Source organism: Aspergillus brunneoviolaceus, assembly GCF_003184695.1.
Source record: "Aspergillus brunneoviolaceus CBS 621.78 unplaced genomic scaffold BO95scaffold_40, whole genome shotgun sequence".
Taxonomy (NCBI): domain Eukaryota; kingdom Fungi; phylum Ascomycota; class Eurotiomycetes; order Eurotiales; family Aspergillaceae; genus Aspergillus; species Aspergillus brunneoviolaceus.
The window spans coordinates 206,574-234,270 of NW_020290770.1; the positions used below are offsets into that span (position 1 = coordinate 206,574).

The following is a 27,697-nucleotide window of genomic DNA, read 5'->3' on the forward strand; positions in this document are numbered from 1 at the left end:
CTGCACGCACTGGCTGACTGCCTTTTTGTCTTCGCATCACGCATCAGACCATCATCCTACCTGTCTTTACCCTTGGCTCTACTTACCTTTACTGCTTATTTCGATATGCTTATAGCTCGGTCCCCATGCCGCAGCTTTTGACTTTCTCTCATCAGCCATGAACGCTCGCAGAGAGGGGATTGACTTCTCCACTCAGAGACCCTTCAGCAGCGTGCATTACAGCAACTATGATACCACTTTCCAGCATTTGCAAGGCCACTCCAACCTCACAGCCGGCGTACTAGTGACTATCCTATCTGTATATTTCATCCTCAACTACTTTGGCTTCGTTCCCTTCTCGCTGGCCCATTTCGCGTGGGATTTGGTCGTCCGCCTGACCCCGTCGCGGCTGGTCGCCGCACTTGACTCCACGAGACCCGACACTTTGGACTCCTCCTCGTCAACGTCGATGAGCTTTGAAGCGAAGAGCGAAGCGATGAGACGGATCCTTGGCCTCGATAATGGATTCCTCTCCGCCCTCCTGCCTCGCGCGTCGACCTTCTCGGGCTTCAGCACGTCGCTCCTGAGCGGCAGGGACAACTCTCCACCCGGTCTGGGCAACTGGGACAACTCGTGCTATCAGAACAGCATCATCCAGGGCTTGGCATCCCTCCACTCGCTGGAGGACTTTCTCGACAGGAACCTCGAGCGACTGGGCCAGCGGTCCTCGTTTTCCACCCACCATGCCCTCAAGGAGATCATCGAGCGGCTGAACGGTGCGGAAAGCTACGGACAGCGACTCTGGACGCCGCCGGAACTGAAGTCGATGAGCAGCTGGCAGCAGCAGGATGCACAGGAATACTTTGCGAAGGTGGTGGATCAGTTGGACCTCGAGGTGCGGCAAGCGACGCGGCGGCAGACGCGCAACCTCGGCTTGAAAATGGCTGGGCCGCAGGAACATGTCATCGGGACTGGGGATCGAGGGTTGATGCAGGCGGATCGTGCTGTGGATCTGCGGTCGGCCGCGGAACCCCAGCTCGTGGAAAACCCGTTGGAGGGCCTTCTCGCGCAGCGCGTCGGCTGTATACAATGTGGGTGGACCGAGGGCCTGTCTTTGATCCCGTTTAACTGCTTGACGGTGCCTCTTGGGCCCAAGTTCGAGTACGACATCCGGGAGTGTCTTCATCAGTATATGCATTTGGAGCCAATCGAGGGTGTGGAGTGTGCCAAATGTACCTTGCTGCGCACACGGAGTCAACTGTTGAATCTGCTGTCTCAGATTGAGGAGGAAAACGATACCCTGCCGACGAGCTCTGACTCCCAGACGGTTTCGGATGCTCTCAGGAAGTCGGCCCGGGAGCGTCTGCAAGCCGTGGACGAGGCTCTCGAGGAGGAAGATTTTGCGGAGAAGACGTTGTCAGAAAAATGCCATATCCCCTCGAAGAACCGGGTATCGACTACCAAGTCACGCCAGGCCGTGATTGCCCGACCCCCGAAGTGCCTGGCTGTTCACATCAACCGCAGCATGTTTGATGAGATGACAGGGATGCTGCGGAAGAATTATGCTGCCGTCAAGTTCCCCACAACCATGGACCTGAACGAATGGTGCCTGGGAGGGTTAACCCAAGATCCAGCCCACAAGGACATAGAGCAATGGGGAACTGACCCTAGAATTTCGATGCTGTCGCGGGGTCGCGGTGACAATTCCTCAAGCCGACTTTACGAGCTGCGAGCTGTCGTCACGCATTATGGTCGCCACGAGAATGGTCATTACATCTGCTACCGCAAGTACCCGACGGAGGTTTTCCCGGCGCACGTACCGGAAGCCGTTCTCGAAGCGGACGGCGACAAGGAGAAACCCGAGCGATGGTACCGACTCAGCGACGAGGACGTGCAGATGGTCAGCGAAGCGAGCGTCATGTCCCAAGGCGGTGCCTTTATGCTATTCTACGAGGCAGTGGAACCGAGCTCGACTGGGAGCGCGGACACGGACGAAATGGCCTCGCAAGACGGCGATATCTCGCCGCCGTCCATATTCAGCCGGCCCCCGTCTGACAGCATGTCCGCTACATCAACCACGGGGGACTCTGTCTCGGACACGTCGCAAGCAACGAGCGTCACGGCTTCGCTGCCGGTCGAACCTTTAGGCGAGAAATTTCCGCTGGAGTTGGAGGTGGATTAATGGATCCATCCTGCCTGACACCCGAAACTATGTATATCAGCGTTATGTGATACCCCCCATGTGCACAACTCATTGCCACGGCGTTTGATTTGCTCTCTCATTTGGAAAACTGTCCTTTCTCATTTCTCTCTTAGTGGACTGTGCTTCAGCTGCAAGATCTGCACAACAATGTTTGTATTTTAGGTGCGGCCGGTAGGCGATTAGGGGGCTCAAACATTATTACACTCAACCCTTGCTTGACAAGGGACTAGGCATGCTAGATCTAATGATATGTTCGCATGACATTCACCTTGCACCTTTGTTAATCATAAATCCTATAAGTTTGTACAATTCATAACCACCAACGCACGCGATGCCGACAACATACTGTACAGTACTGTACCTACCTACCCACTTTGAACCCCCAACGCCCGCTATGACCAATGTACTCCGAAGTATTGACAACTGCCTGGCGCCAGTTACCCAAAAGAAACGCCACATAATCCATCATCATCGCCTTTCATGTTCATGACCCATCGAAACCAGCCACCAAGACCCACACCATTCCATTATAGCCCTCCCTCCCTCCATCCCATCCATCACCACAGATCCCCCTCCCCTCTCACCATGGATAGCTTCAAAAAACCCCCGCCCGCTGCATCACCTCCCGAAACTGACCCAGAGTCACACCCGCCGCCACCCCGGCGCCCCCATTCGCCTCGAGGATCATATCCCTCAGCAACTGATCATCCAAGTTCCCCTCCTCCTTGAGTTCGCGGGCGATCCGCCGCAGATGGTGGAGGGTGATGATGCTGCTGCTACCGGATGCGCCTGCGCCTGCGCCTGCACCGCTCCCGCTACCCCCGCTACCCCCGCGCGTGAAGAGCCGAAACGCCGCATCGACCTCGGCGGCCATGGCCTCGTCGGAGCGGGAGCGGAGCTTGGCGGCGGCGACGGTCAGAAACGGTTCGTAGGGGACGTAGCCGGTGTCCGTGGGGTCGAGGGCGGAGAGGATGGCGGGGAGTTCGGTGGAGGTGGCGGGGAGGCCTAATGCTCTTTTTTTTCCGGGGTGGTCGTTAGTCAAAGAGTTGAGGACCGGGGGCATGTGGACTGTATTTGGAAGAAAAATGCTCAATGGAGGTATAGGATGAGAAAGTGAGAGTACAGTTAGTTGTACATACGAAAGTGCCTTCTTCACATCTTCCACCGGGATCACCCCTTCCTTCTCGTCGGGGAACTCATCGATCTCGTCGTCAACAACAAACAAGTGAAACACTTCTTTGATCTCGCTTTCTTCGGCGGCGGTGATGTCGTTCTCCTTGGCGAGTTTGGATTGTCGCGCGCGTTTCGGGGCGGGGGTGGAGGAGGTTGCGGTGGTAGGTGGGGGGCCGCGTTTGCGGGCTTTGGGAGGCTGGTGAGGATGTGTTCATAGATTAGAAATTTGGTTCGGGAGTTGAGTTTGAATTAGGGAGGGGTTGCGTTACCATGCTGTGAGATTGTGAGGTGGGAGAAAAGAATGCGTGGGCGCAAAGTGGAATGTTCAGTAGAATTGGAGTTGGAGAAGATGAGGAGATGATGTCAAAGAAATGCCATGGGCGCGGGGGAGCCGTTGATTGGTGGAGGAGACCCTTTTCGGTCTTTCTTCACTTCTCCCGAGTCTCTCATGGACATGATACTTACATAGTAAACAACTTTACTTAACTTAGTACATCTGACTACGCTGTAAGTCTCGACCTGAGGATCTTCATCCGGATTCAATCGTCTATTCCACCGTCTTCGAGAATCTTTCCCCTTCCATCTCGTGACTGCCTGCGGCTGACGTAACCGCAAGGATGCCTGCTCCGATCTACACGCCTTAAAAAAGAGCAGATCGAACAATCCAGCACCATTCACAGTCCTGTCAACCAGTCCACTCATCATGGATGTTGAGCTGTACGTCTATGACCTTTCCAAGGTGGTTCTATTGATTCTGAGTCTTGGTGCTGTCCAAATTACTGACACATTCTCCCACAGGGTCTTGCGCGATTGGTAAGTCATGTCGCTCAGCAGCACCTGCATCGTGTCTAATGCAAGCATTTCCTCCCCCCCCCCCAGTATTCCATGCCCTTGACTGGCACCCAAATCGATGCCATCTACCACACCTCGCTGGTCCTCAATGAGGTCGAGTACTACTACGGCCAAGGCATCCAGACGGCTGTCCCCGGTAGCACACACCATGGACAGCCGATGGAGAAGCTGCATCTGGGCCAAACGGAGCTCCCCCTGGACGTGATTGAGGAATACATTCAGTCCATGGCAGAAATCTATACGCCTGAGGTGCGTGCGTGCGTGTCATGCTTCTTGCATTACCCACAGATCAAGAGCTAACACCCTTTTCAGTCCTACGATCTCTTCCTGCATAATTGCAACAATTTCACCCAAGACCTGGCCATGTTTCTGCTCGGGAAGGGCATCCCGGAACACATCCAAAACCTCCCGCAGACCTTCCTGAGCACTCCCTTTGGGCAGATGATGAAGCCACAGATTGAGATGGCCCTGCGTGGTGTCACTCAAGGCACTGGCACAGACGGTGCTCAAGCGCCGCCCGCCTCCGGACCAGCAGCAGCAGCAGCAGCGACCCCGGCCCAACAACCCTCCTCGCCGCCGGTTACCCAGGGCGTGGTCCGAATGGCAAGCAGCCTGGCCCAGCTGGAGCAGCACCTCACCGCCGCCTCCCAATCATGCGCTGTCATCTTCTTTACCTCCGCCACCTGTCCGCCCTGCAGGATGGTCTATCCCACGTACGACGAATTGGCCGAGGAGGCCGGGGACCGCGCCATCCTCATCAAAGTCGACATCAGCACGGCGATGGAAGTCAGCACGAAATACCGCGTGCGCGCCACGCCCACCTTCATGACCTTCCTCAAGGGCCAGAAGGTCGACGAGTGGTCCGGCGCCAACCCGGCGCAGCTGCGCGGCAACGTGCGCCTGCTGCTGGAGATGGCCACCCCGACGCACCGTCACCGCCAGCTCCATCTCCCCAGCTTCCAGCGTCACCTCCCCAACTACGTCACCTACAAGAAGATCCCTCCACTCGACAAGCTCCGACAGAAGCTCCACCCCCACACCGACGACTCCACGCTGACCTCCATCCTCGACTTCATCCAACGTCGCTTCATCGCCACCAGCCCTGACTCTGCTGGTGCCGCCGACGTCGCCCTACCAACCTCCCTGCCAACCTTCGGCCCCTACCTCCAAACCACGTTAGGCACCCTCACCCCGGAGAACCAATTCGCCCTCGTCGACCTCGTCCGACTCCTCTTCCTCGACCCTAGGGTATCCGGCTGGTTCGCCGCCGAAGACCCGCACCACGAGCTCCTGCGCACGCTGCTGTCTTCGGCCAACACTTCCGCCGCTACAACCCCGTACCCCCTCCGCATCACCCTCTGCCAACTCGCCTGCAACCTCTTCACCAGCCCCCTCTACCCCGACCACTTCTTGTCGTTGTCCTCCCAAACCGATGACCCGCAAATCCTCCCCCTCCTCCTCAACCTAACGACCACCTCCCTCCTCGACCCGCACCCGAACCTGCGCATCGTCGCCGCCTCCTTCGCCTACAACCTCGCCGCGCACAACCACAACGCTCGCTTCGCCGGGCGGTCCGACCCCCTCCCCGCGGAGATGCAGGTCGAGCTCGTCGCCTCGCTGGTCGAGGCCCTCGACCGGGAGACCCAGAGCCGCGAGGCGGTGCACGGGCTCCTCTTCGCGCTGGGGTTGTTGGTGTACGAGGCGCCCGAGGACGGGGAGGTCGTCGATCTCTGCAAGGCGATGGGGGTGCGGGAGATGATTGCGGCGAAACGGCGGATTGTCGAGCTCCGGGGCGAGGAGGCGTTGATGCGGGAGGTCGGGGAGGTGTTGTTGGGACGGGGGCTGTAGAGGGGTTCTTACTGCCTTAGAGAGGACTCTGTATTCTGTTCGGTCACTAGACTAGTCTCCTTAGTAGTCATTTTATCATTTTCACACGTGCTAGAGAGAGGGAGGGAGTTGGGAAATAACATGGACACAGATTGGGAGGCGTACAGAATCAGTTGAGGCCGTCAGAGAATGTTTGTTAGTCACTAACTACTACTCATCTGCATCTCCATCCCACCCCGATACGGTATACAATCCTGCATTCTACATCTCGGTAACGACACAGATATCACCCGAGATATCTCGAGAACCAGCAGCGGGATAGCGTGCACCGCCTGCTTGCGAAGATAGGCTCCTCCAACCTTTTCGACTATAGGAAGAAGATGAGGTTGGGTGGGATCACTCGTTTTCTTACTCCGCATTCAATCTCTGCCAGCAGTATTCAAGGAACAAAAGTATCAAATATGATGTAGTCCTTCATTTCTTATCCAGTTGCAACCTGGGTCTGCTATCCTAATTGCCTATCCTATCCTATCCAGCAAAGCAGAGCAAAGAAAAGCAAAGCAAAACAAAACAAAGCATCATTAATCGCTAGGGTATGGTTCGCCAAGCTATGCAATTTCAAGCAAAGTAACGCTAGAGCTGTTCTGTGTAACACGCTCGGGGGTATGGGGCTCGAAAATAGAAAACGAAATTAAAAAAAAAGAAAAAGAAAAAGTGAAAGTGAAAAAGAGGCATACATACATGACGGGGTATCTAATCATCCGACGGACGCTTGAAGAAGACGCTTGTGGCCAGATGGTAAAAACAAAATAAAAACAACAAATCAGGTAATCCAGCTGATGGTGAAGTAGCGCTTGTTATCCCGAAAATAGTAAACTTGGAACATTAGGTAGAAAAACCCCATGGGTATAACCGGGAAAACATAATGAGATAGCAAAAGGAAAAGATGATTATGAGGTAAGAGCGAGATACCACCAACACCGTCGCGACAACGCATAGAAAATGAAACAGTCAAGGTGGTGGTGGTGTGTGGTCAGGTAAATCTTGTAGATAGGGAGATTAGAATAAACTCGAGGAATGCGCGGCACCGATCGTTATCTCGCCTCATCGCATAGTCGTCTGGGACTGAAGCCCGCAAGTCCGAGGAAGAGTATCAAAGCGCATGCCAGTCAGTTCTCAATGAATGAGTCACTTCACTTGATCAAGGCAAGGTAGGTAATGCGATCAGAGCGTGTCCTGACAATGGCGGTGAGATCGTGCGGATTGATAGGCTCAGCCAGCAGAGCAAAGCCCTGTCCGGCGTGCAGGGGGTGGTGTGCGAGCCTTCGGGGGAGTACGGGCGATAAAAGAAGTAACGAAAGGCGAAAGGAGGGGTTGCGGTTGCTTTGATTTTCGAATTCAATCAAATGCGCCGACAGCGAAGGGGAAATTAGATAATCAGGCAGCCAGCGCTCGGGCACCAAATCAGACTGCGTGATTGGAAACTCCGGGCTCCAGGCTGTCAATTCCGCCCGCCGGCTACGGCGCGTAACCCCAGGCTCGCGCACGTGCGGCTCTCACTGTCGTCATCGTCATCTTCGCCTTGTTCCCGGAGGATGGGAAATCCCCGTTCGAGAATAATCGGATGCAGCGCGCCTTGTGATGCTCACACGCCTGAATTTCTGTCGGAGAATCCAGCCTGACTGGTCGGAAGGAAGAGAAAAGAGCCTGATCATCTGGCCGAAATCCAGATCCAGAGGAGCAGGCGAAGAAAAAGCAAGTTGAAGAAAAAAGTAATTAAGAGAGTGGGAGTCGAAGCAAAAAAAGAAAAAGACCCGGATGCGAATCGCTGATCGCATATGATAGAGCCCAATAACTGCGGATAGATCGGCGCTGACCATGCGACAGCCCTAATCTCCGCCAAAACAGACCGTGGGAGGGGGTATCGAGAGTGAAACATGCACAGGAACGCTGAGATATGAGATTGATGTTACAGAGAAGGACCCGGCGGGCACCCTCTTCTGGTCTCTAGACCCGGCAAATAGTTGCCTTGGTCCCAGAGGTAGTGCGTCTTTTCCGCTCGGGAAGGGCCTTGCGTTTCTTGTTGCGTTTGGCGTTCTCGCGCTCGGTGGCTGCCATTTGGGCTACACGCATCGCCTGCTGGGCTCTGGCATGTGCTTGTACTTGGGCCAGGAAACGCGCGCGCTGGGCATCCTCATCGGCTGCAGCGCGGAGCATCTGAATCTGCTGCTCGGTCGTCAGATCCATGGCGGGATCCTGTGCAGCGGACTCCTCATCGATGGCGCTGTCGGAAGGCACATCGGAACCACTGGGGAAGAGATCCTCATCTGACAGGTAGGCACTGGCGGTCGAACCCTCGGAATCGGCACTGAGTAGCGATGGTCGGTTTGGCCAGGAGGGGAAAGCACACGAGTTGTTCAGTCCATAGCTGCTGGAGAATGAGCACTTGCGGGGAGTAATGTCGAGCAGAGAGTCGCTGGGAGACGGAGGCGGTGGAGGCGGCAACGAGCTAGGCGAGCAGGAGCTGCCGTAGCTGAAGCTAAAGGAAACTGTCTGGGTGCTGGTCGTGGCCTCACTCAAGGAGGAGCGCACACTCGACTGGTTTTGACTCCAAGGAAGTAGGGGATACATGGCTGTGAGTTGAGTTCTGATCTGCGAATGGAGGATCGGATAGGTAAGGTGATGATCTCGGTCGCAGAAAAATTTTCAGAGCGTGTTGTTGTTTGTGTTTGTTTGTTGGTTGTTGTGTTGATAGAGTGGAGAGTGGAGAGTGTCGAAGAGGAAGGAGGGAGATGAGAGGAGTAGATATAGAATGTGTGGAGAATGAGAAGATGATCGACCTTGTGGAGGAGCTGGGGAAGTAAATAAAGCTTGGAGGGAGGGGAGGATCAACGATCACCTCCGTCAGGTTGGGAGCAAATGGCGGAGAGTAGAGTTAGTGGTGAAGGTGTATGTGGATGTGTATGTGGATGAGCAAAAGAAGCCAAAGTACTTGTATAAGAAGGAAGCAGGGCCAGATCGATCGGGGGTAAGAGGCGTCTTTGGGTCTGGACTCCCTTGCATCTCCCAACAGATAAGGCGGGGAGGGAGGGGGGTTGGCAGCGATGGATCCTTTTCTGTTTTTTTTTTTTTATTCCTTTGAATTTGATTTATTTTATTTTATTGTCTTTTAATTTTGAGATTAAAAGAAAAATAAAATAAAATAAAATCAAAAAGGGAAAATCAGAAAAAGAAGGGGGGGGGGTCAAAAAGAAATGACCGAAAGAAGAAATATTCAGGGAAAAAAGGGCCCCACGGGATCAATTCGCACCAAACAAATGCGTCCAGCGACCAGTTTGGAATTTTCCGCCAGCTGCAAGTCAAGTGCGGCGATCAGGCGGAGGTCGACAGGGAGGAGGAGAAGTAGCAGAAGGAGAAGAACTTGTCCTAGAAGTAGTCCCAGAAGTAGTCCCAGAAGTAGTCCCAGAAGTACCAAAGTCACGATCTTCACGCGTCGTGTTGTTGATGTTGATGTTGATCAAGTCTCCAAACAGAGGGATCCTGGTGTAGTAACGGGTCCAGTAGACATCGATTTCCCTCTTGGGAAGAGCAACAAAAGTACATTGGATAAATAATAATGAACAAGGTGAAAGGGTGTGGGTGTGTCTTCGCGATGAATCGTTTGCAGGTGGACTCGGTCAATCTGACAGCCGACCCTGGTCAATTGAGGCGTGGGATCTATCACTTTTTCCTTTTCGCATATCATTTTTCAGACCGTGGGCACTCCCTTTTTCGGGGGACGGATTTATTTATATACTAAAGCTTTTTGTTTTTCTTTCCACAGCCAAAGTTGACGGGCCCGGGGAAGATCGGATCGGATTCCAGGCCGTGGGGGTGGAAATGGAAGAAAAAGTCAACTGTCAAAGAATCCTGATGAGTCAAAGGTGCAGCTTTAAGATTACCGATGGGGCTTTCCGGATTTACTCATGGATCGTGATTTTGCCGTATACCGTAGGTATTATTTTTTGTTTCTATTATGTTTATTTATTTATTTTATCTTGCTCTTAACCGGTACTTCACTACTCCGTACATCTTCCCGATCAACACAGTTCCCCCCCTCTCATGGACTTATTTTCTCCGCCACCCCCAAAATAAAGCTGACAGTTCACACAACACGAGTCCAGCGAACAGACAAGAGTACTGACCAACAATGATGATATAGTTAAATTAGCACAGCTGACGGCATGGCATGGCACTGCATTGCGATCAGAAACATCGTCAGGTCTTCAGGACTGGCAATCGATAGGCCCTCTCTACATTTCAGCCCATGTTTCAGAGCTCAGGGGGGGAGGGGGAAAGAGAACCGAGGGAGTAGTTGATCCATAATTCCTACCCAATGGACCCGTAGTAGGGTTAATGGTGGTCTCACTCCGACCCCATCAGCAGTCCCAATAGCATTCTCTTCATTATCAGCAGCAGCAGCAGCAGCAGTAGCATCATCATCGCCACACTGACCCCTCGACAACGTAGGTACCTACTTTTCACATCTCGGATCCCGCGATAACCTCAATCAGGGGATCGGATGGCCAAGCTTGGTAGTTTGGCGGCTTGGGTTGTCGTGCGTCGCAACGGGATCTTGCGGTCTATTTGTCGGTGTGTGAAGGCTGTCCAGCTGTTCATTCAAGCTTCAAAGCCCTCTCGCTCGCTTTGACTACTTTACTGCAGCTCAAACAGAAAGACGCCTCGCCTCGTCTTGTTGTCGGCACCCTCTCCCCTTTCCCCCTATGCTGTTTGTCGATCAAATTAATAGACCTCAAGGTTTCACCGCTCCTAATGTGTGACATCCACATTTGGAGGTTGGGTGATGTGCAGCATTGGGGGGGGGGATGGGAAGGGGGGATAAGAGACATACATATCCGCCCGCTGTAAGTCAGGATGGAAGTGGAGGTAATGTACTCACATGTATGTACGTATGTACATCCTTTTAGTGATAACGGTGGGGGAAGTGGGTAGAGCGTTTACTTTTGTGGCACCTTGAGGCTTGAGCATCCCAGGAAGTTTCAAACGTGTTTAGGCTGGGGAGAAACAACTGGTGGTCGAGGTATAACAACAATACGCAGCGTGCATGATCCGTCCAGATGGTGATGCGATCGAGTCTTTCCCAGAGACCCTTCCATCTGGCGGTCAGTCAGGCAAACATTGGTGGTGGTGGTATTTTTGTCGCTTTGTCGCTTTGTCGCTTTGTCCACGGCAATGACAAGCACGACTCGAGAATCAAATCAACTCGTGCGCTGATCGCGAGAAACGTGAAAATGAAAAAAAAGTAAAAAAGAAAGAAAGATAATCTTCAGCAGAGATGGAAGTCTAGCCCTTGATGGTGGGAATTAAGGAAGAGAGAGACTCGGTCCTCCCCCCAATGCGCGGTATCCGCCCGGCTATTTCCTTAAGCCCTGCTTATGTGGTGTTCCTCCTTACAGTAGTCCGGTCGTCCTCCTGGTTGTATTGTATATCCAACAAACACATAATCATCAGCAGTTGATACGGCAATGAAGGTACGTACCATGGAGTTGTGGTCTCGACCATGGAACCCTGGGGTACACGAACCAGAAAGGCTTTACCCGCTGTCAATGGACATTAGTTTGATGTATTGTCTAGCATCTGGCACGAACCGACGGGGAGCCAGAACAAAGAAAGTTCTGGATACCCGTTCCCCAGTTTAGTGACTGACCCACCATCAGGTCCCATCCATGAAACCATATGATGGCTGCCCAGTTGTGGAGTAATGACTAACATCTACGTACTCAGTAAGTGACTCTTGTGCCTGGCTTTGTTTCCCCCCTTTACTTATCACTATAGAAGGCCCGCAGTAAAATGAACAGTGCTCAATTCTTTCACATCATCATTATGCTTGCTTGATATTGACAAGTGTCACACTAAATATCAAACCAACATGAGCAGACAACACTCCCCAATCTGTGAGCTTACTATGCCTGCCATACCGACCAGACCCTGCGCAACGCTCGGCTATCTGCATATAAGCATCACCTGCTTGTCCTCTGCCACCCCCAAACTATGCGGACAGTGCCAGCGGGCCCCCATCCTCCCGTCCAAGGCTGTTTTCCCCGGGGCTGATTGATTCTACTGAGTACGGAGTACTGAGTAACGTTACCACCATCTTCACATGAGTCTGGGGCCAGAGGCGGAGCCAGGCTAACTTCTTCACGGACCACCAACTACCACTCCTCTGGAGTCGACTGGGTCCTCCTCTGTTTCAGCCACGAACAAGTCCTACTTCCTACTACGTACACACTCCACAGTTTCACACCTCATCAACTAGCCAACCCGCCAACCCGCTGCCAACATTGCGAATGAACCAGTTCTATACAATTTCCGTGCGGAAGACCGGCGCGGAAAAGCGCTTCCAGATGAAAATTTTGCCGTGTGACATTGCCGGGGGAGTAGGAATAAATCCCAGCGTGTGGCTAATTACAGATTAGGTACCCAGGGAAATGTCCTTTTTAGCCCCAGACCCGATCCGACCGAACTAGCCGACCGTTGGAAAGAAAAAGTTTAGGAATGCGCGGTTATTCATCGTCAACTCGGGAGTTGACTCCTTCCCCTCCCCCCTGGTACGTACGTACAGTACTCCGTAAACCTAGACTAAGCCTACGGGAGTGTACCATCAGGGGAGGGGGGCCGGTAGTTGAACTGGACCAGGGGTGGTCAGAGTCAGTCACACACTTTTAGGCAGTTAGACGGGTATTTGGCGGCGGCACCCTGGGGGGTAGTAGTTTGCGGGAGAGACGGACGGCGGAGACGGATGGGTGGATGTTGGTTTATCCATCCACCGAAACCCTCCTCGCTCCCCTTCTCTTTGTTTATGTGTGCCTTGCCTTGGTGCTGGGGTTGATACTATTGAGACTTTCGGAGAAGGGTGGGAAGTCCTTTGTGTTTCAGGTGATTGTTGTTGGAATTCCAGGGGTACTGTCTGTCTGGTTCGGTCGCATGGTTCGATTTGCTTTGTTATTCACGTTGTCAATTTGGATGATGCTTTGATGGATGCATCGACCCTGAGAGATTCCATCGAGTTCGACCAGTAGACAGTCAAGTCTTGATATATACATCTATCATTGTCGACTAAGGCGACAAGATCATGGTCGAATCCAGCAAGGTGCAGCAGAGAAGATCGAATCTAGATTGCTTCGCATATGTACAGTACCCCTGGACAAAAGGACACCCCTCTGACCAGTCGCTTGATCTCTAGGGTTCCCGGCTTCGGATTGCCGGCATGTTGGTGATGGAACACCAAAAAGAAGCAAACCAGGCACCAAAGTACGGGGCTGAACACCAGCCGACAGTACGGAGTACAACAATCTCAAATTCCAGTTCATTGACTGTAGGCACCGTACCTGATTTCTTTGTGATTAATAGATTAAGCGACCGGATGGTTTTCTCTCATTGACAAAGACAGAATGTGCCAGTGGCTGGCCATCACAGTACACTATCCGACGCCATCACCACCATCTATTTCACGATGAATCTTGTCATGTGAGCCCTCACTGGCAGGAACAGTAAAAGTGGCGCGCCACAGTCCCCCCAAACCTCGGCAAAGACACGCAAAACACCTGACTTCGGTCGATTTGGTTTTAGCTTTCGTGCTTTGTTTTCTTTGAGCCTTGACCGACGGACGGGTAAAGGGTTAAAAGCACCCGTGGACGGCTCTAGACTCTCGGGGTTAATTTCCCCGGGAGCATAGATCCCCCAAAATTCCTCCAGTTACATGTCATGGCCTTTTTGGTTATAGAAAGGACGAGCCTGAGGGGCTCGGATAGCTATCGATCACGAATCGTGGCAAATCTGATCCCGATCAATCAGCCTGTCAATCGATGATTGCTAAAGGGGAAGCAAAAGCCTGGGGCCGGGGTAAAACCGCAGTCAAAGTACGGAGCTGAGTTAGAAAAGCACTTGCCGGCGGAAGCAACTGCTTCAGTTCTGGCACTGCACTTGCACCCTCATCCCCCACGGATGGGCGGAAGCGCCTCCCGGCGATCGAACCGCTGCATCGGATTGCCCCACAAACACACAAAAAAACACACACATCTATTCCCCCTTTCCGGCTCCCTCTTTTTTCCCCTTCGATCCATTTTACCACGCTCGGGTGCAGGGATCGTCGTCGCGTTCCCGGTTCGGTAATATTATGAGCTCCCCTCGGGCCCCCTCCGCCCTACTTATCCAACCTCTATTTGGGACTTCGCGTTTGAGACTGATCAACGTTTGACGGGCGAGGAAAAAAAGTCCTCGCCATAGGGACTGGTACGACGGGTAGACCCGCGGAACAGCGGCTACAGTTTCCCGTCCCCAGGAGTCCGGGGAGCAACGCAGATGCGTGACTTGTTTCTAAAGGGGTTCCCCTTCCGTCCTTTGTCTACTGTGTGATCACCGTCATCATGAGTTCGTGGATGGGGGTTACGTCAAGGGAGTGAACGGGGGGGAAAAGGGAAGAGAGGGATGCGACGTCTGTGGCTTGCAGGAGGGGAGATCTAGCTTGAATCAGGTGTCATGCGGTCGACAGATCGATCCTCAATAAAGGATAAGAGAGCACGGAGTACTATGACTGTGACATTCTACTCCATACCTATGATGAGGTATATGGCTGATTCCAATCATGTTTGATGACGACTTCCGCTGTCCATTCCACTGGGGGATGCACATTCCAACCCCGATGGATTACGGAGTACTGCCTCCTACTTTCTCCGCCCAGTGTAGGTACGTATTTAGTGCACATGAACTGCACGCCCACCGCCCACCGCCCACCGTCCCACCGCCTATGTATGCATGCATGTACTGTACCGTATCCATTTTATGTGCATGTACAGTAAGCACACACAGGTATGCTGCCTACCCTCTAGGTACAGTACTTAATCTGTCGATCAGTGTGTATGCTCACTCAATGAAGTACGTGCGAGGGATCAAAGTACTCCAGGCTCCAGAGTGCATTGCTGCCAGATGGCATACAGCACACAGCACACCCACCGGTTAATTGGTACAGTGCATGATACATCTCCACTCTAGTACATCCGCGTTCTGCAAGCCCCTCGACATTCCAGACCTTCTGGTCTTCCCTCCCCGAGTCCGAATGGGATTCCTCACTGGCAACTCCAGCGATCTGACTTTTCCCCAATCGGTTCGATCCATCGCCTGAAATTAATCGATTGGTCGATGGAACCGGCTCAGCGCTTCCTTAACCCATCATCCCGGATAACACCCCCTCCTGCAGTTTGCCCGCACTTCCCCCCGTCCACTCCCGTCCACTCAATCCACACCATCCACACTTCTTCATGCAAGGCATGCCCCTCCAGGCTTACGCGGTGAAGAACTGTGCCACCTCCAGATTGGAAGCAGCCCATGAGCGGTGGGAAAAAGGTACCGCTCCCCCAGAAACGAGGGATAAGGTCCAGCGTGTACCGAATACCTCTTCGCAAGCAGTGTCCACCACTGCCAGGACATGTACAGAGTACGGGGATACCTCCGTACCTCATCCCCCTTCCATCCCTCCCCCTCCATCCCGCAAAGGCGGTGCGCCGCCTCTGCAGGGACTCAGCAGAAAAGCCGTTTGTTTCCCAAGGTTCCAAGCTCCGATTTACCCCTCTCTCCGAAGAAGCGGTGATTCACCGCTTCGTCGAGTATTAGCCCTGGTGCTGCCATGCTACAGTGTAGTACTTGAAATAGGTACGTTTGAGAAAAGGCGGTAGGCAGGCTTTGCCAATCTATCCACAACAGACTGTGTGTTCTCTTGAGAACCGTGCGCTTCGACGTGATGCATCGCATCATTTTCGCCCTTTCGTTTGTTGGAGACAGACCTTCCCTCGTTGCCTGACAAAACAAAAAAAAAAGCTCGGGACTTTTGTTTACGTGTGCACACTGGCCAGAGCTTCTCGGACCGAGGGAAGTGGAAGAAGAAGACACATCTATAGAATGCAGATGGAACATCGGGGGGATGAGGAATCATGGGTCGCCGGGTCTGAATGGGGACTGACTCCTCATGAAGATTGTCGATGCATATCATATTCTATTAGCAGTAACTACTAGCTGCTTCACCAGCCACAACCACGACCCCATCCGGCCAACCCACGGCTTTGTCCGGAGGTACAGTACCAGCACGGAGTAGCTCACAGAGAACGGAGAACGGAGTACAGGGAGTGCGTACCCCACAGAAGCCTGTCTCTTTGGGAATACGCAGCATGGGATGGAGCACGCAGCAGCATACACATACCACCCACCCTTTGGGAGCGACCGGGGCACACGGGAAAGGTATGCGTGCGCGGTGCCGTGCGGACGGACCCCCAAGAATAAGGTATCAACTAGGTCTTCCATCCCTCGCAGCGGATTCTGTTCCGCCGGAGGTAGAGGGGTGGGGGGGGGGGCGGGGCGGTTCGAGATCCCCCAGCCCAGGCCCGGGTACCGGGGGACCCAGCCCGGCGGGTGGTGGGTGGAGTGGAGCGGTGGAGCAGTGGGGACGGACGGTGGTCATGAGCACTAAAAAGCACTACTACACCAAAAGTAATCGCGCGGAGACAGCTTCCGCAGGCGACGGGCGATCATCGAAATGTGGCGGCGGAATCATGATACACATCATATCTGCTTCTAGGAGCCTGTACCCGATTTTGACTCAGTGTAGCCCACGGGGTCCGTCCGAGCGCATCCCCGGCCACATGAGTGGTAGTGGATTCTCTCTCTGATTCCGGGATCGAGCTCCAACAAGTAGAATGAGGTATGCCCGTCACCTACCCCTCCCCCCCCCCCACATACGGTACACCGAAAGGCGGCCTCATTGTGTGCAAAAATCCCGCCCGCTCCCCTCCTGACGAAAGGAAGGAGTATCCGACATCCGGGGTTGATTGGCGCATGGATGTACATACCGGCACTACCGGTGACTTATGTGGCTTGCGTTTTCGTCCGTACTATTGCGTATAGAGCGCTGCGGAGCTTGCATTTGGGAAGTCATCATTTGAAATATACTGAAGGGGAAGCACACTACACTACTATCTGAATTTCGCTCAGCATTGGGTTTGCACAGGTAGATAAACTTTCCGGATAAACTGCCGGAAAACAGGTTTGTGTACTGTGCTGTACAGAAAAGATGGAAGAACTATCGAAGTCTGTATGTGATTATGCAGGAAGTACATGTACATCCGGTAACTACAGTGCTATCCACATACTATGGATATACATAGTAGTGTACGAAGATAGAAAAAGGCTAGGCTCGCTTGATCGGCACCAGCCACAACGACAGCCACAGTTGCTAGTACTCCGTACTTCGTACAGTATAAGGTATGAGGTAGGTATCCCGATGTGTCCATTGCCCCAACTCAATAGAATGATCTGCACTTGCATCTCGTGTCTGCTCCGCCATACAGCAGATACTCTGTCGTACTCTGTTACGCAGTCACTCGGCTACTCCGATTGTTTGTAGCGTAGCAGCCCCGGCTTCCATGTTATGTGTTTCTAATTCAGGTATTGATAAAAGCTGGCGCGGGGGCGGCTGAACCCGAGACATCCTCTTATTATGTGTAACCCAATCAACCCGTTGCCACATCGAGACCGGGCATCAACCCCAGACCCAAATGGGGAAGTAGGGGAAGAGCCGGGCCCCGGGCCCGCGGCGCGGTCGGGCGGGCGGGCAGCTGGACAATGTCGTTTCTTACTGAGCACAGCGCCTTCTCCATGCGGACGACAATCGGGGATGGCGGGTGGGACGGTGTAACTGTGACCGTCACGGTAGGGTCATAAGTCAACCTTGAAGTAACGGGGGGAGGGAAGTGCTCGCAACGAGATCTCCTGTTTTGGTAACTCGTGCGGATGTTGGTGGTGCGGGTGTCAGCCGACGACGGGGTTTGACTCTGGCTGTCATCTATGAGTAATATGCTTGAGGAGGGGGGTTGAGTGAGTGAGGCTTAATGCTCCTATTCATTGAGACCGGTATATCCCAGTCGACTCGGTTGGACACACACACTGCTCGGCAGAGGATTACCAATCTTTATGGTACTAGGTAGGTGACTGACTACCCAGGCGGGCCAGCTTATATGACTACTAGGTACCGAATCACTGCTAAGGTATACATACTAGGTACGGTACTGGATGAGACAGCGAGTGAGCCTGTCGTCCAACACAACCACCCCGGACTGGGAGCCTCATCTGCAATCCCATCCCGCATGCAACATCAGAGCCTCACCTGCCCCCCTCTCCTCTCTCCTAGTCGTTACTAAGTAAGATACACGCGTTGCTCACCTCATCCCGAACCTCCAACAATAACAACAGCAATAATATCCTCCGAATCGAATCTATCAGTAGTTAGTCAATGCCACCCCCACCCCCACCCCCACCCCCATCGATTACTCGATTTTCACGAGCAGGAAGCGACCCCCTCTACTTAGGTAGGTAAGTCATCAACCCTCACCGAAACATCTCCGATACTAAGTTAACAGGCCCACTCCTCCACGAATCAACACCTCCGTATAAATCACCTGTGTCACTAAATGGAACCAACTCCCGGAGTCGACCTATCACTATAGTAGTCTGCAAGCTACTTTAGAACCGATCCAGCATTTCCGCAGTGGAATAGCAGACTACCTAGGCTATTAACCGACGAACAAGCTCACCGAATGCACTCCGTAGCTCTAGGTAAGAGTATAAAGTGGGAGAGCTGCGCAGGATCTGATTGATGGAATTATTTTGTCCGTCGAGGGCGGGAAGTTATTCCGTGGGTTAGAGGCCGGAATAAGCATTGTTTCAGTGGAGATGGGACCGGATTTGCTGTGCCTACTGCCTAGTTTAGGGAGTATAGTATCGGGTCCTATTGATTATGCAGTGTACCCAGTGTACTCTAGTAGGTAGTATGTCATGTGTTGGGGTTCGGTAGTTAGTGCCGGAAGTACCTAGTAAGTTACCGTCCTCATAGTTTCGGATGTGTGAGCGAGTGAGTGGCGGGGAGGTTGCTTGGGAGATTGAGGGGGTGGCAACTAGACCTAGGGAGTTTGCCTTCTTGTCTATTTGCGTGCATGAGTAGTAGGTGCTCGGTTAGATATGGGAAGGGAATAAGTCAAACGGGGTAACGCCTGTTGTCGGAGTTGTCTGAAGATAAAGGTGGCGTGTTCAGGTGGTAGGGCTGGCCATTCTCCCGGCTGAATGCAAAGAGGCAGTACAGTACTCGTGTGCGTTGACGATTGAAGTATATTCTTGTACGTTCACTAAGAAATCTGCAGCGGGGAATACTTCCTCTTCCCTCAACTGATATATTATCCACAGTAAATAGCCACCGCAGCGCGATCGCGCGGCTCATCACTGCAACCTCATTCCACCACCAACCCCCAGAGTAAGCCTGTAACCCACCCACGTAATAATGATAGAATCGATGAAGATGACAGAAATAACAACAACAGATTACCAAGCCACGAAAGCAAGCATCTCTCCCCGGCATACACGAGATGATGTTCAACATATACGGAGAACCACCCATCTGCCTGCCTGCCTGCCCCAGCTTATGTGCAGTATGATTGATTATAGCCGGACTGCCGTTATCGTATCGGGGCTACAGCCACGAAACTGTAGCCCCCGCGCTGGCGGAGGGCAGGGTTAGATGTCAAGACGTTGCTGACCACAACGTTCGAGAATGATTCCACGCAGTAACCGGACCGGGTTGCCGGGCTACTTGATCTAGGATTTATGGGCATATTGAGTAAGCAAGCCACTCGCATTTGATTAATCAAATATGCGCTAGGTGTGGGAGGGTGGACTGGGTAAGGGATCCTTTGGCCGGGATAAATGATTTATCGATCGGGTAGTCATTCATCGCAATTCCATCGCCGGGCTGCCTTCTTTTCGTCGGTTAGCACGGAAGAACTGGAAATGAGGATGGGAATTCGGAGGGATGACTGAAGGATTGTGGAGGGGCAGCAGCAGGAGGAGGAGTTTCGGAGGAGGATGACTCAAGTACTCCTGCACTCACGTAGTTGACAAGCCAGGATGTCCGGTTATCAGAAGTATCATGGAGAACCGCTGTCTCCGCTACTCGGGCGACCACGTGTAGTTAGCATCTGACATATGTTGACTAACGTGTCGGGTTCGGAGTGCACGGTTCTGAACTTGGTTGGGATGTACATACTGTACCCTACCACTCCATTGTCCAAGCTTCTTTACCCGGGGTTCTGTAGAAGACGTATGTAGACACGCCGAATCTCAATCGCAATCATCCATCAACAACCCAACACACCGGCAATATCACATCCAGCGACGAAACCCTTCGGAAACGAAATGGAGGAGCATCAACCACTCAGAAATTAGAAAAACGAGCCCCCTTTCTGAATTCCTCATTTCCCCGCCAATAAAACCGGAAGACAGCAGCACGCACGCCCCCGGGCGGTACCTCGGCATTTCCCTCGACGGACAATATCCGACGCTCTTGCTAATCCGGATAAACACACCACCACCGCCACTACATTACCACTACGGAGACCAGACAGGCAATATCCCAAAGGACAGGGATAACCCATGGCTTCCAGAAGCTCTACGGCGATTCTCTCCGGTTGAATTTTCTTTTTTCTGGGTGAAGTCCCCACCGAGGATGTCCGTTGTCCGTCGGGGATCAGGTTCTAGCTTCCCACCATCCATCATGATCGGGTAATTACCCACCCCTCCACCTTTTACCCACCCAACTATAGCATAAACATCAACGTTAAATTAGTCAAACTCAAGAGTACCGAGTATAAAGAAAACGAAGTTAAAGTAAAGTATCTCGGCACGACCGGTTACACCCCCGGAAACCCTCTCTCTCGTCCGTCCCAAAGTTCTTGGCTTCATGTGCGGCGTTTGACTTTCTTTGCCTAAACCCGGTGTGGCGTTCGCGAAAACTGGCGGTGAAAAAAGTGATTAGGATGTTGATATCGGTGACGCGTGCGTGCGACTCCGTAGAATGTTCAACTGCGGTGTGGAGGGGACGGGGATATCGGTGCGTAAACCTAATTACGGTGGATGGCTAAAGAAATAAAGACGGACATTACGTGTGGTTGCTTGTTGATTATTTATCAAGCTTGCCATTTAAGTTACATATCCTTACTGAAATTGTTGTTTGTGGTTGTGAGCCTACTTAAGTCTAGACCGCTGTCAGGATTTGGGGGGTGAGAGAGAAGGCAGGTTTCCCGAGATACTACCGACTACTGGACATGGTCCCGAGGTGCATTTGCTTTCTTGTTTGGGGAATTCTGACGCTGAACTGGAACTGCTCTGCTGGAGAATTGAGCTACATGTAGGTCAGCTGTGGTTTCAAATTGAGATTAAAGGTTCATGTATGCATGTGTGCAGTAGACTACCGTTTGTGATTGTGCCGAGTGCGATCTGTCTGCTGGTGGTTTGATTAGTAGAGCCCTGTCTTTGCAATTCCCTGTTTCTTGGACTTGGCTTTTCCTCGGATTGTTCGGGAGATTAGGTCATACCCAGCAGCAGCAGCAGCAGCAGCAGGAGCAGCAGGAGCTAGAGCTCACCTCACCGTCTCATCGTGACATCGTGACAGGAATCAGGGTCGAAGACTAAATCTATATATATCGAGGTTGCAAGACACGCATTCCGGAAGATTGCCATTAGCGGGATCCCACTCTGGGAACAGAACACAGAGCACTGCGGCAAGGAGTTCCGATGCAATATGCGTAAAAGAGGTAACGTTGGCCGTAGGGAGACAGATTATTTAACGGCATGGTGATGATGTTGCTTGCATCTGATATGCTCGATGCGAGATACTGAATGCTAGATGCTACGCTACGCTACAGACACAAGTGAGGCTGCCGCTGTGCGTTGCCAGGGCTCGCCAGGCTTGTGTTTGACCGCCCGTTGACGTTGTTTTGCGGTGTGATGCGCCGACATTGTGCGGATTCAGGGTTCGCGTGCGTTTGTTGATGGATGGATACATGGACGGATGGCGGCAATGGTCTAGATGCTTCGGACGTGTGTGTGTGTGTATGCATGCATGCTGGTCATCTGTGGTGGATTCTGCCTCTTACTTTGTGTGCACGACTTGGGAGGTTCATACGTCATATTATGATGCTCAGATGGATGACGGACCATTCCTTGGGGGTGGTATGCTGTAAGCTGTAAAGTGAAGCTCAATGTGGGTGATTGAACACTTCCTTGCACTCACCTTAAGCATGGATGCGGCCGATGCGTGGGATATGCGTGATGCTCCGAGTTTGAGCGCTTGCTACTCACTTACTTCTTACTTCTAAGTTGACCAATTAGCATGGCCGAGAAGATGCTGTCGTTGATCAGAGATTCTTAATGATGGTACCACTGGTAGCAGCCATCTCTAGTGCTTGCCTTTGACAGACAGTCTATATCTCCAGCAGATCTAAATAGTGTATGCTTGTGCATTAGATTAAGTTATATTATGTGCATCTGACCAGGGGTCGAAGCGGGTTTAGGCGGAGATAGCAGAAAAAAGATCGAGAGCACCATACCAACGGACTTAATATCACTATACCCGGCCAAGTCTCATCTATATGAACCTTTGGATTGAAATCCATTGCCTACAAGACTATGCCAAGCGCAAGACAACAGCCTTTCATGTAGCGCCAATTGTCAGCAAGAAACGAGATCTGATCCTCAGTTCATGCGAGCATGGCCACCGCTTCCAAGCTGGTTTTGATTACAGGTATGGCAAGTTTGACCTTGAACGAACCAGCACTCCTGTCTCAGCGCAAGTCTAGGTGCAAATCAAGGGGTCGGTTTCGAGACGGCCAAGAACCTTCTTATCTCGAGTCATGACTATCACATTCTTTTAGGCTCTCGCGATCCAGCCAAAGGCGAAGAGGCCGCTCAAGCCCTCCGTACCCTCCCCGCGATCAAGGGAACCGTGTCCACTATTCAGATCGATGTGACGGACGACAAGTCCGTTGACGAGGCCGCCGTATATGTTCAGAAGAAGTACGGCCGACTCGATATCCTAGTCAACAACGCCGGCATCGCAATTCTGAATGAGCCGCCGTCCCGCGAATCCTACCGAAAGGTTTTGGACGTGAATCTAGTCGGGGCGCTGAGCACCACGGAGGCCTTTCTGGACCTGCTGCGACGGTCGTCCGAGAAGCGACTCATTTTTGTCAGTTCAAGCACCGGGTCAATCACCCATGCTGCTGAGCCCGAGTCCCCATACTACAACCCGCGAGGAATTGAATATCGCTCGAGCAAGGCTGCATTGAATATGATGATGGTCTTGTACTGGACACGGCTGAAGGCTGAGGGATTCAAAGTGTTTGGAGCCGACCCAGGGTTGTGTGCCACGAATTTGACCGGCGATCCCGAGTCTCTGCGGAAGAGAAATGCTGCAGACCCCTCAGAAGGAGGCCAGAGAGTGGCTACGGTGGTCAAGGGAGAGAGAGATGCTGATGTAGGGAAGGTGCTGGGAGTTTACGGAGTCTCGCCTTTCTGAGTATGCGAGGATGAGAAGGTAGTGCGGTGCGTAGTGAAATCTGTATATAACTGTCGTCATCTGACAGTCAGGCCTTGCCGATGTTCGCTGACAGCGTCAAATGAGATAGTATCTTCTGTAATATGATTCGAAGCTACCATCCAGATGATTTTCCGTCTCGTAGATTACACGAGAGCAGCATGCTTTTGCTCTAAGGGCGTGAATCATACTCTCGAGTGTCGTGCTGCAATGGTTTCAAGAGTGGCCCCCATGTCTGTGACAAGCTTAAGAACCATTCTTAAGCGAGCCCTGATGACTATGCCGACAGTTTGTGGATGCAATGCTATGCTTCAAGGACCAGGCATCGATTGCCAATAGACGCAAAACAGTAACATGGACAAACGGAAAAGAGACTTGAGGCATAGGTGCTCTTTCGGTATCACCGGTCTACCAGCAGTTGCTGAGGCTGGAATCCATCTGATGACGAGGTAGCAAGGATATCGGAAATTGCTACCGTATCTCGGAGCAATGCTGAATCTAGCCGCCCCAGATGGACGCAAGCATGTCTTAGACATCTAAAAGTCATTGGTGCCCACGTCATGACCAACGCAATGCCGGCTGGCTTACGTGCATCTATCTGCGTCCGCAATCCATACATGTCTGACAGACAATGAGCATTGTTTTTTGTCAGTCGAGGGTGACACAGATCCTGTTCAATGGACGGAACTCATCCCATGCACCGAACTATCTGTTTTCCAACGTCTAGAGTGATTCGATTGAACCTCAGTATGACTATAATGCATTGGTCCGTTGAGCTGTCCTTGGGAATACTCCATGTTCAAGTCCATGTCTGTTGCTCACAGCCTCATTCATAAGTGCTGGGTTCATTCCCTCATGGATGAGTGTGATTGGTGGTGGCTCTGCAGTCATTCAAAATGGGTGGTACAAAGGTGATAATGTCTCGTGTCTCTGTTGTTCTCTGTTGTACCAATGAGTCGACTCGCTGTAGAAGGTTGCTTTGAGTCATTGATGATTGCATCTTGGATAGGACGTAAGTGAGCCTGGCACTGATCACATGTATATTACTCTTTTAGGCAGGCGTGCCTTCTTGATGAGTCAATCTGCCCGATTTGCACTAGCGCAGAGCGGGGTGGTCGGCGGTGAGAGAGTTTGGAGCGCATAATCCAGCGAGGTGCTAAAATCTTCCAGCAATTATATTATGCCACCATCACGAATACCCCTCGTTGTCAATTCCCAGTTCTTCTTACGGCGTTTCAGTCGGTCGTTCAGGATGGAAAGTCGCCAACAACCTCCGTGGCAGCAGCCGCCCGCGCGCCCCGACGCCCGTCTCCCTCCTCTCAAAGTATGGAACTCTTTGACCAGATCCAAGACTCCTTTCGTGCCCTTGGATCCCGAAGGACGTAAGGTCAAGTGGTATGCTTGCGGCCCAACTGTTTACGACGATGCGCACCTCGGCCACGCGCGAAACTATGTCAGCACCGATATCCTACGACGTATCCTTAAGGACTACTTCAACTATGACGTGCAATTTGTTATGAACATCACCGATGTTGACGACAAGGTATGAGCCACCGCGGTAGGAAGGATGCTTGAAGGATTGGCGTGACTGATGGCCACAGATCATCCTTCGCGGTAGACAACAACATCTATTCAACAAGTATATCACGGAACATCCGACTATTACCCCCGAAGTCCTCGAGACTGCCCGATCGGCATACAGCGCCTACATCAAGAAGAACCTCCCTCTGATCAGCCCGGACACGAAGCCTGAAGATTTTACTGCGGAAGTCGACAAGGTTTATGGAGTGGTCCTCAAGGGCGGCTCGTTGGAGGCAGATAAGAAGCCGGGAGATGCGGAAACCAAGATCAAGATGCACGTTAAGACCGCGACGGCGTCATCTTCAGCCATCGCGGATGCCGCGAAGAAGCCCGAGACACCGAGCCAGGCTTTCTACGACGCCACACAGGATGTGTTCTGCTACTACCTTGACATCACCCAAGGATCCACGATTCCCGGCGATGCGTACGAAATCTTCACGAAGCTCACGAAGAAATACGAAAACCACTTTATGCGCGATATGAGAGATCTGAACGTTCTCGATCCCGATGAGATCACAAGAGTTACCGAGTATGGCCCACAGATTGCGGACTTTGTCGAAAAGATTGTTTCGAATAAGTTTGGGTATGTGGCCTCGGACGGCTCTGTTTACTTCGACATTAAAGCGTTCGAAGAAGCCGGCAACCACTATGCCCGACTGGAGCCGTGGAACAGAAACAACCAACCTCTGCAGAGAGACGGCGAAGGTGCTCTGTCCCGGGCAACCGAGAAGAAGTCGCCCGACGACTTCGCTCTCTGGAAGTCGTCTCGACCTGGTGAGCCTAGTTGGTCCAGCAAGTGGGGTCAAGGAAGACCCGGGTGGCACATCGAGTGCTCTGCTATGGCATCGAGCTGCTTAGGAAGCCAGATCGATATCCACTCGGGTGGCATTGACCTTGCTTTCCCCCACCATGATAACGAGCTTGCTCAGAGTGAAGCCTACTGGCACGAGCACAAGCACCAGTGGGTCAACTACTTCCTGCACATGGGCCACCTTTCCATTGCAGGCTCTAAGATGTCCAAGTCCTTGAAGAACTTCACTACCATCAGTGACGCGCTTAAGCGAGGTGATTACACTGCTCGCAGTCTGAGAATCGTTTTCCTGCTGGGTGGCTGGCGCGACGGAGTCGAGATCACGGATGAGCTGGTCAAGAGCGCCTCGTCATGGGAAGAGAAGGTCAACAACTTCTTTGTTAAAGTCAAGGATCCTTCCACATACCAGACTTCCGCTACCGATGCGGCATCTACCGAAACATTGACACAGGCCCTCAAGTCCACCCAAGACAAGGTCGATGAACACTTCTGCGATTCCTTTGATACCCCCAGAGTTATGGCTGCTATCTCTGAACTGATTACCACTTTCAACTCGCTTGATATCCAGACGCTGGAGCCCCAGGCCATTGAATCCACTGCCAAGTGGGTGACACGGATTGTGACCATTTTCGGTCTGAACGGGGCTACCCCGGTGGGCAAGTGTGAAATCGGCTGGGAGGGTACCGATGTTCCTGAGGTGGCAAAGCAGTACTTGTACCCACTTTCCGCCATGCGTGACTCTTTGCGCCAGGCTGCCATGTCCGGAAACCAGATCACATCAGACAAGGTCAAGGAGATCATCGGCGCAGCAGCAGTGAAAGATGCAGACACAACCGAAGCCGCCAAGCCATACTCCCAAGCTCTGGAGTCTTTCAGCTCCCAGCTCGCATCGTTGAGCCTTGAGGACTCCAAGAGCTCTTCGAAGGAGATTCTTTCCCTCTGTGACCGTTTGCGTGATGTGGACCTTTTCAACCTTGGTATCTACCTTGAGGACCGCGAGAACAAGCCGGCTCTCGTCCGCCCTGTCACCAAAGACCTGCTGCAGGCTCGTGAAGAGCAGGCGCGCAAGGCTTTGCAGAAGCAGCAAGAAAAGGAGAAGAAGGAACGCCTTGCTCAAGAAAAGCTTGAGAAGGGAAAGCTTAGTCACCTCGAGATGTTCAAGACTAGCGAATTCAGCGCCTGGGATGAGGAGGGTATGCCGACCAAGGATGCTGCTGGCGAACCGCTCGCGAAGAGCCGGGGCAAGAAGTTGAGGAAAGACTGGGAGCGTCAAAAGAAAGCCCACGAAGCGTGGCTTGCAAGCCAGCAGGGAAAGTGATAGAGTAGCACATAGGATAAGAAATTTTGATGCAGTTTTTCAGCGGGACTGAACTTTTCATCCTCATACATCTCTCGCAGTGAATTAGATATCAACCTTCGAAGTGTGAAGTGATAGGAATTAGCTTGAGGCGGCTCCTAAGTAACGTCTTCATTCACTAAGCCGTATGTACCACACTCCCATACTGAGAAGGTAGGTCTATCTTAGATTGTCAACTGTGATATGATTCCTCTCTTCCCCGCGTCACTTCCTAACATCCTAACAACAGTTTCATCGAGGTCATACCTGGCATCGATAAAGGTTTGATCTTCCACAGTACTGTTCCTAAAAGGCAAACCTGCAAGCACCTCATAGGTCTTTGATGCACGTTGCTTCTCATCTCTTTCACCAATACCATCGATATTACCCCTACACCCACCGGTCACTAACAAAGGTAGTGATTAGAACGAATCCCTATCAGTGGGCACAAAGGGAGTGTAACTCCTT

At 52.3% G+C, this 27,697-nt stretch overlaps 7 protein-coding genes across 7 annotated transcripts; 5 read left to right on the plus strand and 2 right to left on the minus strand.

Annotated features, from left to right (window-relative positions):
- The first annotated feature begins 35 nt into the window (after positions 1 to 35).
- On the plus strand, positions 36 to 2,425 carry BO95DRAFT_443663 (ubiquitin-specific protease UBP1). The gene has a single exon (XM_025586706.1). The coding sequence runs from the start codon at positions 158 to 160 to the stop codon at positions 2,159 to 2,161; it is 2,004 nt and encodes a 667-aa protein (XP_025441466.1). The 5' UTR covers positions 36 to 157; the 3' UTR covers positions 2,162 to 2,425.
- Positions 2,426 to 2,764: 339 nt separating this feature from the next.
- BO95DRAFT_515130 (EF-hand superfamily Ca2+-modulated protein) lies at positions 2,765 to 3,811 on the minus strand (the record flags this gene model as incomplete). The annotated part of the gene is made up of 3 exons (XM_025591728.1): positions 2,765 to 3,195; positions 3,322 to 3,551; positions 3,788 to 3,811. The coding sequence occupies 3 exons, from the start codon at positions 3,809 to 3,811 to the stop codon at positions 2,778 to 2,780; spliced, it is 672 nt and encodes a 223-aa protein (XP_025441467.1). The 3' UTR covers positions 2,765 to 2,777.
- A 405-nt stretch (positions 3,812 to 4,216) lies between these two features.
- BO95DRAFT_443664 (bifunctional C97 family peptidase/thioredoxin family protein) lies at positions 4,217 to 6,264 on the plus strand. Its single transcript, XM_025586707.1, has 2 exons — positions 4,217 to 4,456; positions 4,520 to 6,264. The coding sequence occupies exons 1-2, from the start codon at positions 4,241 to 4,243 to the stop codon at positions 6,053 to 6,055; spliced, it is 1,752 nt and encodes a 583-aa protein (XP_025441468.1). The 5' UTR covers positions 4,217 to 4,240; the 3' UTR covers positions 6,056 to 6,264.
- A 1,468-nt stretch (positions 6,265 to 7,732) lies between these two features.
- BO95DRAFT_162893 (uncharacterized protein) lies at positions 7,733 to 8,977 on the minus strand. Its single transcript, XM_025580741.1, has one exon. The coding sequence runs from the start codon at positions 8,663 to 8,665 to the stop codon at positions 8,042 to 8,044; it is 624 nt and encodes a 207-aa protein (XP_025441469.1). The 5' UTR covers positions 8,666 to 8,977; the 3' UTR covers positions 7,733 to 8,041.
- A 1,965-nt stretch (positions 8,978 to 10,942) lies between these two features.
- BO95DRAFT_443668 (uncharacterized protein) lies at positions 10,943 to 11,586 on the plus strand. The gene has a single exon (XM_025586708.1). The coding sequence runs from the start codon at positions 11,152 to 11,154 to the stop codon at positions 11,338 to 11,340; it is 189 nt and encodes a 62-aa protein (XP_025441470.1). The 5' UTR covers positions 10,943 to 11,151; the 3' UTR covers positions 11,341 to 11,586.
- A 10,942-nt stretch (positions 11,587 to 22,528) lies between these two features.
- BO95DRAFT_474133 (NAD(P)-binding protein) lies at positions 22,529 to 23,483 on the plus strand (the record flags this gene model as incomplete). The annotated part of the gene is made up of 2 exons (XM_025589778.1): positions 22,529 to 22,709; positions 22,765 to 23,483. Exons 1-2 carry the CDS (start codon positions 22,676 to 22,678, stop codon positions 23,481 to 23,483), a joined length of 753 nt encoding a protein of 250 aa, XP_025441471.1. The 5' UTR covers positions 22,529 to 22,675.
- Positions 23,484 to 24,691: 1,208 nt separating this feature from the next.
- Positions 24,692 to 27,265, plus strand: BO95DRAFT_415422 (cysteine--tRNA ligase). Its single transcript, XM_025584350.1, has 2 exons — positions 24,692 to 25,044; positions 25,103 to 27,265. The coding sequence occupies exons 1-2, from the start codon at positions 24,754 to 24,756 to the stop codon at positions 27,209 to 27,211; spliced, it is 2,400 nt and encodes a 799-aa protein (XP_025441472.1). The 5' UTR covers positions 24,692 to 24,753; the 3' UTR covers positions 27,212 to 27,265.
- Positions 27,266 to 27,697: the final 432 nt, after the last annotated feature.

Coding starts and splice junctions, on each gene's coding strand:
- BO95DRAFT_443663 (XM_025586706.1), top strand. CDS start 158: ATGAACGCTCGCAGAGAGGGGATTGACTTCTCCACTCAGAGACCCTTC.
- BO95DRAFT_443664 (XM_025586707.1), top strand. CDS start 4,241: ATGCCCTTGACTGGCACCCAAATCGATGCCATCTACCACACCTCGCTG. Junction 4,457..4,519: donor CAGAAATCTATACGCCTGAG/GTGCGTGCGTGC, acceptor CACCCTTTTCAG/TCCTACGATCTCTTCCTGCA.
- BO95DRAFT_162893 (XM_025580741.1), bottom strand. CDS start 8,665: ATGTATCCCCTACTTCCTTGGAGTCAAAACCAGTCGAGTGTGCGCTCC.
- BO95DRAFT_443668 (XM_025586708.1), top strand. CDS start 11,152: ATGGTGATGCGATCGAGTCTTTCCCAGAGACCCTTCCATCTGGCGGTC.
- BO95DRAFT_415422 (XM_025584350.1), top strand. CDS start 24,754: ATGGAAAGTCGCCAACAACCTCCGTGGCAGCAGCCGCCCGCGCGCCCC. Junction 25,045..25,102: donor TCACCGATGTTGACGACAAG/GTATGAGCCACC, acceptor TGATGGCCACAG/ATCATCCTTCGCGGTAGACA.